Here is a 13,230-nt window from a genome sequence, read left to right as displayed (position 1 = left end):
CATTTAAAAACGTTGGGAAAAAAAACACGAGATGAGAAAAAGAAGGACAAAAAACACAACTATTTTATATTACTGAATATGTTGACTTCTGAGATTGACTCAGTTATCTGTGCGGATAAATATGTGTTTTTTAACGTTGTGGTTCTCTTCTCTGCTGACAAATACTGTATCACCATATGTATTTACTGCCACTCTTTTATAAAAGATTTAAGCGCACACTGAGTGTCCATGGAGACCCCACTCTAATTCATAGACACTGAAGTTTTTAGAAAACCTGAAATAAATACACCAATCTTGTCCCAATAATATATATTTACTTAATGGCATTACAAAATATTCCAAAATAATAATACAAACAGAACACAGGGTAAATTCCACTCATAGTCAAGAGCCAGTGCTCACTGTCTCTTGAAGGGTCTGGTCTTCGATTCTTCTGAAAATGGCTAAGAAGTTCTTGCCGCCATTTCGGAGCACCTTTTTACCTTCCTCCGTGGAGGTTCCCAGGCGGTCTATGATCACGTCCTCCTTCTGTGAAGAGGCAAAAGACAAGTTTAGGCATAACAACTGGATGCTGCGTGCATTGCAGGCACAAGATTCAGGGCAGGTAAAAGGCCATACGTCAAGAGCAGTAAAAAATGATTATGTTTCTATCAATAGTTTTACATATTTTCCATTTCACTTCAACCACACTAGCTACCACTGTTTGAAATGCACAAAAAGTGATGAGAGGCTGTTTGGACCAAGTCTGACCTTGGCAATAGCTCAGAGAAGCACGCCAACCTATTGTTCTTTTGCTCACCACGCCATCTCAGATTAAACCTAGCCATATGCAAATCAGTCTTGGTCCTGCTTCAATGGGAGCAGTCCAGCCCGAACTGCCAAGCCAGGTCCTCCTTGAACCAGAACACAAGCATCCTGAGACCGGTTTCACCCTAGTTGTGGGCTCATCAGCTGGGTACAGCTTGGTTTCAGTGACACGGTGAGCACCAGATGCACGTCTAGGCAGGGACCTGGCCTGGCAGCTCCGACTGTACTGTTCCCATGAGGAACAGGATCAAGACTGATTTGCATATGGTTGGGTCCAAACTGAGGTGGCATGGTGAGCAAAAGAAATGGGTTGGGGTGCTACCAGGAGCATTTACCAGTGGTTAGACGAATTGCAAGCATTCCTCCCATCACATTTTGTGTGTTTCTAGATACCACTGCCACAGGTATGGTTGGCTTATTGAACAAGGAAACCAAAGACAAGGTCATCAATTCCTCGGTACACAATTTATCCAACTCCAGTTCCAGATACAGATCTCGCCTTGAACCTTCTTGCAAGATATCTCAGGAAGGATCACATGATTAACAATTGCAACAAAAATAAAATGCCTCAAAGAAGTGCTGGTGACATCATGAGGCTGCAAGCACAATGGAGCCTTCCCAAGCATCTAGATACCCTCATGGGTGATTAGTGCACTCTAAAACTCTACATAACAGGACTTTACGTCCTAAAAATGGAAGTGGGGGGAACGAACCATGTTAGGCAGAATGAAAGTGACATCAAGGCGCGTGACATCATAGTGCATGACATCAGAGCACATGACATAAAGCACGTGGCATCACAGGATGTGATATCACAGGAAGGTGCATCACACAAAATGACCTCACAGGAAGTGACATGGCAAGAAACGACAATACATCTTAAGACATGATACATATGTTCAGGTTCAGCAGGTCAACTAGAAGTACATATAAGAGCATTATGAGATTTGATCAATGCGATTTTGCGTCAGGGTTGTGCCAAAAAAAGTGACGCAACCCAGACGTAAAATTATTTTTTCATACCCTGCCACAAAGAAATTGGCAACAAGAAGAAACATGGCAGTAAATACGTTCCGTTTAATTGGTTGCAAAGTATGCATTTTAAAATATCTTATGGGGTTAAGGCACCTGCTGCAGACATCTTTGTGTGGTCAGTAAATCTCAGGTAATAATAATAATGGTCAGATAACTCTGAAGGTTAACACATCTGTGTTTTTTAGTCCCAGTTATGAATCAAAGAAGCTTAGAGGGTTAACATGTTCCTGCAAAACATCAGGTAACGTTCAATGGCAGATTTTTATTTTCGTATATAGTTAGGTGGGTTACTGCTTTTAATGAATGAATGAAAAATTAATTAAGTGCAAAGATTACACTGAGATTCTTTTGTTACTAGCAGTTCATGAATTGTGAACATTCTAATATAGCGCAGCGAGCTATGAAGGACATGTGACACTTTCACTGTCTTATGTACCACATCCTGTACATTCATTTACACGCTTTTATGATTTATGGTCAATGTATAACGTGTACGTGTGATGTAATGCACTCTGACACCCTGCATTGTAGAGCTATGAAAGAAATAAAACAAACTAGTGGAATTTTAATTGTCATTTGTATAAATACTGGGACAGATCAACTTATCTGACATTCTGTCAGTGCATGCCTATCTCAAGTCAAAAACCATGGCTCTCTTAAGTACTTGTGTAGTAATAAAATGCTGTGCGCCTTTGTTTCCCCTCTATTGCACTTGCATCAGGGTATGAGGCTCCAGATAAACTCCAAGCCAGGATACTCAACAAAAGGAGGCCCGATGGCCCCTTCAATTCAGCCTTTGTTTTGCTCCCACCTGGAATTGAAAATAACAAAGCTTCCTCTCCACCTGCACGTTGCTGTTTGGAACGAAAGCAGACAACGTGCAGGCAATGCTGAATGTGTCCCAGTGTCTGAAAATTACCAAGTTCAGTATATGCCAGCAGGGCCCAACTTCTTGGCAAGGTTGACGGCGCTCAATATGTGAAAATAGTAGGTGGACGCCGTCTACCCGCATGTACCCCGACATGTGTCTTGTATAATGTAACAATGAGAAAGCTTTTAGAACCCTAGATGGTTAGGGCTACGGTATGTGTCAGCTTCCCCATAAGGCAATACATAATTGTGGTGCCTGCATCACACTAGTGGAACCACGATTTGCTAGCCTTTTGTGGCTCGGACAGCACAGAGAAGCACTTCTTTGAATCATATAGCACACGTAGATAGAGGCTACTTTCAGCAGGCATGGCTATGCTTAGCACAGAGTAGTAAGTCGTATCTGCCCCAGTGGTCCACAGGGCTATGAGATAACAGAACACATCGCCTCTGGACGGGCACCAAGATTGAACCGTGTGCCTTCTGCGTCTCCCCTGGCAGATGAGAAGCCTGCTCATCCTATGTGTGGTCATGAGCTGAGATCACACTGTGTGTCCCTTTAGTAGCTGGCTCCTCTGCTGAGGATGTCCTCACTTACAGAGAAGATCTTCCTGTCACTGCTGTGCTCAGGGGCTTTCCGTGCTCAGTTACTTTCATTATGTGGGACTGGGAGTTTTTGCTGCGCCAGAAATAGACGAGGAGGCATTAAAAAAGTTCCCAACAAACCAGAATTTTTACCGACCAAGTCAGGAACGACCTTCCAGTATGAAAGTCTAGTTATCGGATAGGTTTTGGAGAAACGGGATTCACAGCAAAGTAGACTCATCTCTTGGGAATGTCTTACGAGAAAAGAAAGGCTGATTCTACATGTAAGGAATAATGGGTGTGGACAGCATTAAAACATCACTCACTGGCAGCCTGAGCTACGGTACAGTGACTACAAATGCACAGTCTGTACCCGAACACATTAAGTGCTCAAACAGAGCACAAGAGGTAGCCAGCACATTCAGTCACAGGAGCCTGCCCTTAAAATGGCGCAGATGTTTACCTTTGGGACACACAGGCTATATCCCCTGTCTGCTTGCAGCCGCAACAGTCTCACTTACCAGCTCTTCCACAGGCACCTGCTCGAAGAGCGGGTGCTCTTTGAAATGTTTGGCCATCCACTCGTGGACCTCCTCCACGTCTGTGATCGTGTACACCAGGCCCTACAGGCGAGAAAACACAGATCTCAAGGTTAAGCACTGTGTGTCCCAATAGTTTGGGAGCATTGGACTTCTCTGGACATTCTCAGAATGCTCTGGACCGCTTCAAACACCAGCATCATCCCCACTGTTCGCCCTGGACTTACAATTTTTCTGTTTTTTAACTTATGGGTCCATTTGTTACCCAGTGAAACAATAAAAATCTAAGTGTGGTGAGCCACACAAAGCAAGTCTAAGAAGCCTAGCAGGAAGTGCACACCAATTAAAGAAGCCATCTGAAAGACCTACAAGCTTTATGTCTTAACGGGGTGGGTCAGAAGACTTTTTTACACTTCTCGAATATTTATATTTTACTGGTTGCTCAGTTGTACCACCACGTTCAAAACTCATCTTCTTAAAAATCTCAACATTACCTTTTTAACACATCAGAGAACTAGTGCAAAGTTGTAGAGCATTCCTACAAACAACACACATACAGACAAAGTGATATGCTGGGTCCATCTCTTTACATCCACCAATACTGGTGTGTTACCATGGTGATGTCAACCCCACCAGCAGTGACCAGCCTTGGGGACCTCTGCTATTGAGGCTACATGAACTAAAGGTAGGTTCAAATGTAAAAAGAGACAAATAGGGTTTCAATGATGTGGTTTGCCATCTATAGAGATATTACGAAATACAAAGTACGAAATACAAAGTGCCCACCCTTGTTTTGAAAATGTGATATATTATAACTTTCCAAAAAATAATTAATTTCAGAATAAAACATTTAACACAACTTATACATGTAAAACGGTAAAATACCACTTACTCAAGAGCCTGCGCATGTAGCTTCGAGGGAATAAATAAAATGCGAAAAATAATTCAAAATTACAAGCTAAAGCAAGGAGAACAAACAAACGCAATAAAAGGGAATTAACATTGGTGGTGAATACAAAAGACGGTTTGCGCAAAGAAGACTGGGAAGTGGAGTCCCAAATTCTTGGACTATCCATCAAACATTTGCAAAATGTTCTTGCATATAAAGAAAGGCTGGCAGTGTGTGTGCCAGGTGGTGTCTAGGGCAGACTTAAGGATTCTATGTCAGGACCGGAGGCGAGGATTATGCTGTACTTTCTTCAGTTTTTATTACAGCAGCCAAGTAAAAGCAGAAGAAAGTCTTGGGAATGTCTTACGAGAAGAAGAAAAGCTGATTCTACGTGTAAGGAATAATGGGTGTGGACAGCATTAAAACATCACTCACTGGGAGCCTGAGCTACGGCACAGTGACTACAAATGCACAGTGATCTTTACCCGAACACATAAAGGGCTCAAACAGAGCACAAGTGATAGCCAGCGACTTTAGTCACAGGAGCCTGCACTTAAAATGGTGCAGATGTTTACCTTAGGGACACACAGGCTATATCCCCTGTCTTTGCAGCCGCAGCAGCATCGCTTACCAGCATTTCCACAGGCACCTGCTCGAAGAGCGGGGGCTCTTTGAGATGTTTGGCCATCCACTCATGGACCTCCTCCATAATTGTGCCTATTTTCTCTCCTCAGTGCGACTGCAAGAATGCGTGTCGCTCCTCCGCAGCTGCTTCCCTCTCAGAATTGCACTACTGGGGGAAGACGCGGTGTGGTCCTCCAACCACCATAGAGCACCACGTATGACGCTATACTAACACGTCTTTTTAGAAGGTCTTACCGGACCAGCGCCCTCATTCAGCGATAACTGATCGGAAAGTGACAGCACGGCTGACTGGGAGCATTACAACCTATGTCAGGGTCTGTTCAGGTACCTGCTCATAGCGCTTCTGACACCGACCCAGGTGTAACATTAACCTCCTTGTACTGCTACCAGTGCAGCGGTGTCCTGCAGAGCTCTTTATGCTGTCATTACCCCTGGGGCTGTTCCATTATTGGCTGGGAAATTCCCACCTGCTGCAAATTCCCTCTGTACCTACCTGGTGACCCCAGTACTCTATTATTGATACTGGTAACCCCAGTAAGTACTTACTCAGGATGAGTGGCGTCAGAGTGCTGCTTTAAACACCCATTCCGGGAGAGTATACGTTCTGGGGCTCATGCCCCTTCTACCTCCGGGGACATCTGCCTTGCTTGCACCGACCCGCAAGCACAAAAGGGACCCCCAACCCCGGCGTCGACATAGATGCCTAAGAACGTCTGAAAAGGGCCTTCATAGACCACGCTCACCCTCTGGGAATCGGACCGACCAGTGCCTGGTCCTTTGGGGCCTCTGCTAGCAGTGGATACCACCCCTTTACCAGCCCAGCCTCTCCCCAACAGGACACAGACCTTTGGACTCCGACGCACAGCCAGAGACGGGGTCTCGCCCATGGCACCCCTCACCCCAACCATCCCATCCCGATGCCCCTGCCAGTGATGCCCCTCAGGTGACCTCAGGCATGCTGGACCCAGAGCAACTGCTCCTCTCATGCTCTGCAGAGTGGGTCCCGGTGGACAAGTTTGCAACTCATGTCACGGGACGGCTGTGCAAGCCTTTAGATAAGGAGGTAAGAAACAGCCTCCGAGCAGAATCCTCCTGCTCATCTGTGGGCGATAAGGCGGCGCTAACCCCGGAGATAGACGAACGCATGGCCACCTTCCTATGCAAATTTATGCGTGATCCCAAAAAAGGGATTGACAGATCCTGGCGGGCCTGCCAGGACAAGCTTCTGGACATAGCAGGTCCACTAGCACGCATCCTGGACATGGCTGAGAAGGCCAATGTGTCGGGTACCCTCATCTCACCGGAGGTACTGTCTAGATGGGCCCAGAGTGCCCTTATCTTTTTGGGGAACGCGAATTGTGCCATCTCAACTGGGAGGTGCCATTCACTCATCAAGACTGACCCTAAATCGGGTGACCTCACCACGTCAGACGCAGGCCCCATCGCCCAAGGGGGTTACTTGGTGACCCATTGATCAGGGAACTGGGCAAGTTCGTTCAGACCTTCAATTCCTTGGATAAGACACAGGCATCTATAAAACGCATCTTCACACCCTGGGTTTTTGCAGTAGCTGCCAAGGCAGGGTGGCGCACGGCCAGCCGCTCGCAACCTTCAGCCCCCGGCAGAGGCTACAGTCATAAATGGGAACAATACCAATACGCCTCCAAGTTTGGGAATTTCTATCCTACACGGAGCTACTGCCGACACGGGGCAGAAGAGGCACCAGAAGCGGCAGCGCTCAAGGCACCACTCAAAGTGAGTGTTCTTCCTTTTTCTCATCAACGCCTGGGAGGGGGAGAGAGTTTTCTCACAACTGGAAAGTTAATACCTCAAACGCGTGGGTGCTAATAACCATTCACGTTTTAAACATAGAATTCTACGGCTCACATATCCAAAGAAAGCCCCCTATCCCGCTGGTCTTCTCAGCTACAAAACGCCACATTGGCGGACTCAGAAGTGTCGGACCTTTTCCACAAAGGGGGGATTGCCCAAACCACAACCCACACTGAAATTTTACTCAGCAATCTTTTTGTGGTGGACAAAAGGGACAGCGGCCAAAGGTCAGCCATCAATTGGAAGGAGTTCAATGAGTGGCTGGTTTACCGTCACTTCAAGATGGAGGGCATTCACCTCTTGAGGGACCTCCTTTAACCAAAAAATTGGGTGGCGTGTCTCGAACTGAAAGGACGCCTACCACCATGATCTTTCCTCCTCACTGCTGATTCCTCCAATTTCAATGGCGGGAACAAATATTCGAGTTCTGCACGCTCCCATTCGGCCGGTCTACTGCACCGTGGTGTTTCACTAAAGTGAAGCGCCCAGGGTAGGAGCTCCTCAGGGCCCAGGGCGTCCGCCTCATAGTCTACCTAGACAACATTCCCTTAATGGACCAATGCCCCCAAAGCCTCTTGCGACCTCTCCAGATGGCCGTCTCTTTCCTTGAATCCCTCAGCTTCATCATCCATGAAAAGATGCTGAGCAGGATTCCCACTGAATCTCTGGTGTTCCTCTGGTTTGTGGTAGACTCAGTACGAGCCACCCTCAGTCTTCCTTCAAGGAAAATCAACAAGATCAAAAACTAGTTATGCCGCTTAGCAGTCAAACCCTCTACATCCATGCACCAAATTTCAAGTGGTGAGACTTCTGTCATCCTTGATCCTAATAATCTTTCCAGGGCCCCTCCAATACCGTGCCCTGCAACGCCTCAAAGCTTTCCACCTACGGAAAGGACTCACATATTCTCAGATGGTCCTGCTAACGGAGAAAGCCCAGGAGGAAATACAGTGGTGGCTGGCCCACATGGAGGAGTGGAATGGCCGAGCGATATTCGGCTCTCTCCCGGACCTAGTCATAGAATCTGACGTCGGCGGTATTGGATAGGGTGCAAGATGTGGGGACTTCTCCGGAAGACAATGGTCCTTTCCAGAAAAATCCATGCACATCAACTGCCTAGAATTCCTGGCAGGCTCGTTTGCGGTCAAATGTTGGACAAAAGACCAGGCGAAGTGCTGTGTCTTGCTCAAGGTGGACAATGAAGCAGCAGTACACTACATCAATCATCTAGGGCCACTCACTCCAAGACCCTATCCGACCTGGCCAGGAGCTTTTTTGACTACTGTCTCGTGAATCAGGTCTTGGTCACTGTGGAACAACTCCCAGGGTGATACAACCAGGTGGCCGATAGGCACTCTCGACACCTGAAAGACACAAGTATTTGCCAGCTACACCCGTCGGTCTTCCAAGCTTTTCTGACCAAGTGGGCCCCTTCTCGGTGGACCTCTTTGCGTCATGTCTGGACCATCAACTTACCAGGTACTTCAGTTGGCGGCCGGACCCCGAGGTAACAGCAACTGCCGCTTTCCTCCAGGACTGGCATCCGGAACGGGGATATGCCTTTGCCCCAGTCGTGATGTTAACGTGCCTTTCGGCCCAAGTAAGGAGACAGTAGGGGGACTTGTTGTGGGTGACCCCGATTTAGAGATTGCAAGTCTGATAACCCGTTCTTCTGGAACTTTCTTGGGATTTTCCAATCCCTCTACCCCTATTTCCAGACCTTCTCTGAGATCCAGTGGGGAATCTCCATCGATTGGTACTGGACGGGTCTCTACCTCTTATGGCATGGAGGTTTACATAGAATACTAGAAAGTCCCAGGTCTTTCGAGACAAGCTGCGTACCTCCTCTCGAAGGACTGGGCCAACAGCACCATTAAGCGATACAGATCAGCATGGGCTCTATGGTTCGGCTGATGTCACCAAAGACATCTGTATCCAGTGGGGGCAGACGCTGAGCTTATCCTGAATTTCCTTGATACTTTGGCCTCCCAGGGCGTGGCGTCAATAAGGTCTTTAACCTTTTCTTGTCATGGCATGCCAATAAAGATCTGTCTAGGAAGGAATTATCAGCAAAATTGGCTTGTCTACTATGCCTAATCTCAGGTCGAAGAGTATCAGACGTCAGAGCACTGGCCATTTCGGGTTGACTATTTACCCCCGATGGGGTTACTTTCCAGATCTCTCGTTCTACACGAAATGTAATTCTCAGGTGGTGTCTAACTCTTCTGTTCCAGATTCCCCAAAATTGTGTGAGTGAGATACATAAAACACTATGAGAATATGATGGCGAACATCCGCACCCATGGTGAGAGACAATTGTAGATCGCTCTCAGGAAACCTTATAAAGAGGCCTCCTCCCCTACCATCACAAGATATGTTTGGTGTGCTATGCGTGAAGCTGGAATTGATACTAGCATATTCAGAGCTAACTCAGTTTGAGGGCCATGGCTTCGAAGGCGTTCTCTCTTGGTGCCCGCCTGAAATCTTTCCTTAATGCTGCAGACTGGTCTTCAGACTCTACCTTCAAAAGGTTCTACTTTAAACCAGTTCGGAGCATGGCTTTGCTGGTTACTAAAAAGTTTTAAACCAGCATAATCCTAGCCTCCAGTCCTGACATATAATGAAAAATGTCCTAGCTATTGTAACGAAAAGTTTCATTCTATTAAGGTCATGGAGGTGAGGATTAGCCCACCCACGTGGCATACGATTGCAGCCTCCCGAGGGCAAACTAATCCTTGTAAAGTTGGGTATCTATAGACATACCTTGTGCATTATGTCAAGTAATCTCATATCCTAGTTGATTGATGCACAAATGGATAACTCTCCATTTCGGAATTAATATATTATGTCAGAGCATTGTGATTGTGGATACCATTTACAAGATATGTTACTTTATATTTGAGGAACAGCAAGAGAAGTAGCTACGGTTTTATCTAGACGTACTGCGTAATGCCAAGTGAGGCCCGCCAGTGATTAAGAGAGGTGATCATCGGCTGGGAAAGGGACCACCACGCAAGGAGATTAAGTATAGCAGCAGGAAAAGGAAGTTCACACGAACTGCGGAAACAGTGCCTCCTGTGCACTACGAGGAGGCTACACTGGATATGGAAAGAGGGCTGTCCTGTCTCTCTCTGGGGTGAGCAAAGACACACCAACTACTATCCATGGAGATGAAAGCTACAAGGAGGTGCTACATGGGAGCGTGAAGTACATCCGAAAGCCTGAAAAGTAGATGTACGCTGTACAAACGCAGTCTGTTGAGAAGACTGGATTGTCTTTATAGGAAAAAGAAGTGGGAGAGCAACTTCTTCCAAATGAAACATGTGCAGCTCAGGGCAACCATCACCTAAGCTAAGAGAAGCAAGGAGTCTTCTGCCGGACTGAAAATGTAGGTAGCTGGCCACATTGCAAAAAAAAGAGCTACAACATGCATTCAGCAGCAAACACACCTCAGTGTCCAAGCAGTTGTCTGATATCTTATACAGCTGCTGTCTAGAAATAGTTTCCTCAAAAGCAGAACAGGAGGCACTGCACAGCACAGGACAGACCAGACTGAAAATATGTGATCACAAAGGCCAGGATGTCAGTTCGGAATAGTGGACACAACCTGCAAATAGGACATGTTCAGCCAGCAAATAACACTATTTAAGAACTAATAACAGCACTTGTTGCCTCCTATCCACCACCATGCCACTGCATTGATCCATTAGAAAGCTCGAAAAATAGCATCTGCTCCAAAATTAATATTCGTTTTAAAAAAGGCTTCAGGGATCTAAGAGAATAGTAAATTCAGGCACAAATCCACAAAATGGTGAAACCAAAGACAAAATGTAAGGAGCGGTCATTTAAAGTCAGCGGTCTTTACTAGACCACCAGACAAAACTAGATATAAAGCCTGAAAGTGATATCTTCTCATTTTAACAACCAACCTATCCCATTGCTAAAGATACCAGTTCTAGATCAAAGACTATAACTACTTAAGATAGACGGCGCCTTTCTACAAAGAATGCTGCTGTCATATCAAGAGGCACTGATAAACCCACTGCACAGATCCTTTCTGAACCCAGCAATGCATTCCCTCACACTCAAACTCTTCTGAATTCCTTCAGTCTCTGGATTGCAGAGGTGAGGAGTGCAAGCCATGCATTTTGGAATCAGGCTCTGCAGTCTAATATTGCACTACTGGCAACAGTCCCCAGTAAAGGCCCTCATACGACAATGCCCCTTGGTGTCAAAATTATCTGTCCTACCTGGATTGACCAGCACGATTTCCCTGTGCCAGAACCCGGGAAAACTGTTACTAAGTGTAGCAATATCTTTACCCTCTGTAGATACTAAGTAGGTCTGATGGCTCTTGAAGTGAGCTGCACTGCTGCAAACGCTCCACTTGTTGATCGAATGGGTACAGTATGAGCTAGTTCAGTAAACGCGTCCCCTCAACTCAGCCTAACAGAACCACAACACATTACAGTACCGGTGTTTCAAGCACCCAAATGCCAGGGCACCAATGGCCCTTAGTGAGTCTCTTGTACTTACCCCAGGGCGCAACACGTAGCCGTACTCTGCTAGCAGGGTGGGGCTGATGATTCGCCACTTGTGCTTCGTCTTCTTGAAATGTGGGTCAGGGAACAAGAAGAACATCTTGCTAAGCTGGAAAGGAAGAAACAAGAGTTTTTCAGGTAAACTAAAAATATGTTTTTATCTCTGTTTATAGGCAGCAATCAACCTGCTAATCCTATATTCCTACTTAAAAGCTTTGTGGAAGTAATTGGATAGGGCTTTTATTCAAGTGCAAAATGGCTGAACTTCACTTCACCAAAATGGAAAAGATGAAAATCTGAGGACCGCCTGGCACTTCCTCCATCTGGCAATTGTTAGCAATCATCCTGAGGAGGAATAAACTGCACCTTTGGTTTCCCCCCAAAAACAGCAGGGTTGCAGGGCATCTTTCTACTGGCTCACAGCATATTCTTGTCATTTTCATCTTAGAAGGCCACAAGAATAACTGGTACTGACTTAATCTAAACGAGACTGCATATAGACAGCTGGCCCACCTATACTCAGATCGGAAGGAAGAAAAAACGGAAAATAGGTCCTAGCTTTCTCTGCATTTTTCGTATCATGCAGCCAAAAGACCGACTATGTGCCTCCTATAATAGTCTAGAAACCTCTCGGAAGGCTGAAATGTTGACAGTGGCCCCCACATCACCCACCTTTACGGATGATATGGTGGCAGTTAGTATTTGCATCCTCCATGTCCACAAATGAGTTCCATAGTGGTCACCGGACCAATTCACGTAAGCAAAGTCAATCTTTAGAGGAAGCACAGTCCCTCGCCCACCAATGAGGCATCTCTGGTTTATTCTCCTCGTCGTGCTAGACCAAAATCTCTCTCATTCCTTCTTTTTATTCGCTGACTTTGTTTTATCCATACAAAAGGGATGGAATGCTAGCTACATGGATAAAAGGTGACTAATTTAAGCAAAGGATGAGAGCACTTCATCTGGAAAAATGGCTTCATCAACGCTGTTCAGACTCCTGCCATAAATTAATGGGACTTGAGAGGAGAGTACACAGACAGAGGCGTTCAAAAGCTTCTCTGTGGTCCACGTCAGTAGTGAAGTCATTCACCCACTGTAGTGGGGATGTCGGAGTACTATTCTCGTTTCATTCAAAAGTATGCCTTTGTAGTAGAACCTCTATGCAGAATGTTGAGGAAAGTTGAGAAATGTATCTGTGATACTCCTGCTGCTCAGGCTTTTGGTGATATAAAAAAGATAATTGTACAAGCCCCAGCATTACTTTCTCATAAGTCTGGTTGTGAGTGTATGTTAATGGTCGACGCCAGGCAAATAGGTCTTGGTGCAGTACTATCACAAACGGTACATGATGAGGAGTGCACCATTGCCTTTGCCTCGCGTCTTCTATTACAATCCGAGAAAGTCTACAGCAAAATTGAAAGAGAGACGTTTGCATGCTCCTGGGCAATAGAAAAGTTCAAGAGTTTCCACTGGGGCACCCATTTCA

The 13,230-nt window shown here is 46.0% G+C and overlaps 1 protein-coding gene across 1 annotated transcript in view; it reads right to left on the bottom strand.

Annotated features, from left to right (window-relative positions):
* Nucleotides 1-294: 294 nt before the first annotated feature.
* The window catches only part of METTL1 (methyltransferase 1, tRNA methylguanosine), an 82,871-nt gene continuing 69,935 nt past the window's right edge, over nucleotides 295-13,230 (bottom strand). Inside the window, exons 4-6 of the mRNA XM_085600048.1 lie at nucleotides 11,740-11,853; nucleotides 3,819-3,920; nucleotides 295-528 (exon numbers count right to left, since the gene is read on the bottom strand). Coding sequence (XP_085456174.1) covers nucleotides 385-528; nucleotides 3,819-3,920; nucleotides 11,740-11,853 — 360 coding nt within the window. The 3' untranslated portion in view covers nucleotides 295-384. The remainder of the gene's footprint in view (nucleotides 529-3,818; nucleotides 3,921-11,739; nucleotides 11,854-13,230) is intronic.

Source organism: Triturus cristatus, chromosome 4_2 (genome assembly GCF_964204655.1).
Source record: "Triturus cristatus chromosome 4_2, aTriCri1.1, whole genome shotgun sequence".
Taxonomy (NCBI): domain Eukaryota; kingdom Metazoa; phylum Chordata; class Amphibia; order Caudata; family Salamandridae; genus Triturus; species Triturus cristatus.
The sequence above is the reverse complement of the archived record's forward strand: the minus strand, read 5'-3'. Positions and strand labels throughout refer to the sequence as shown.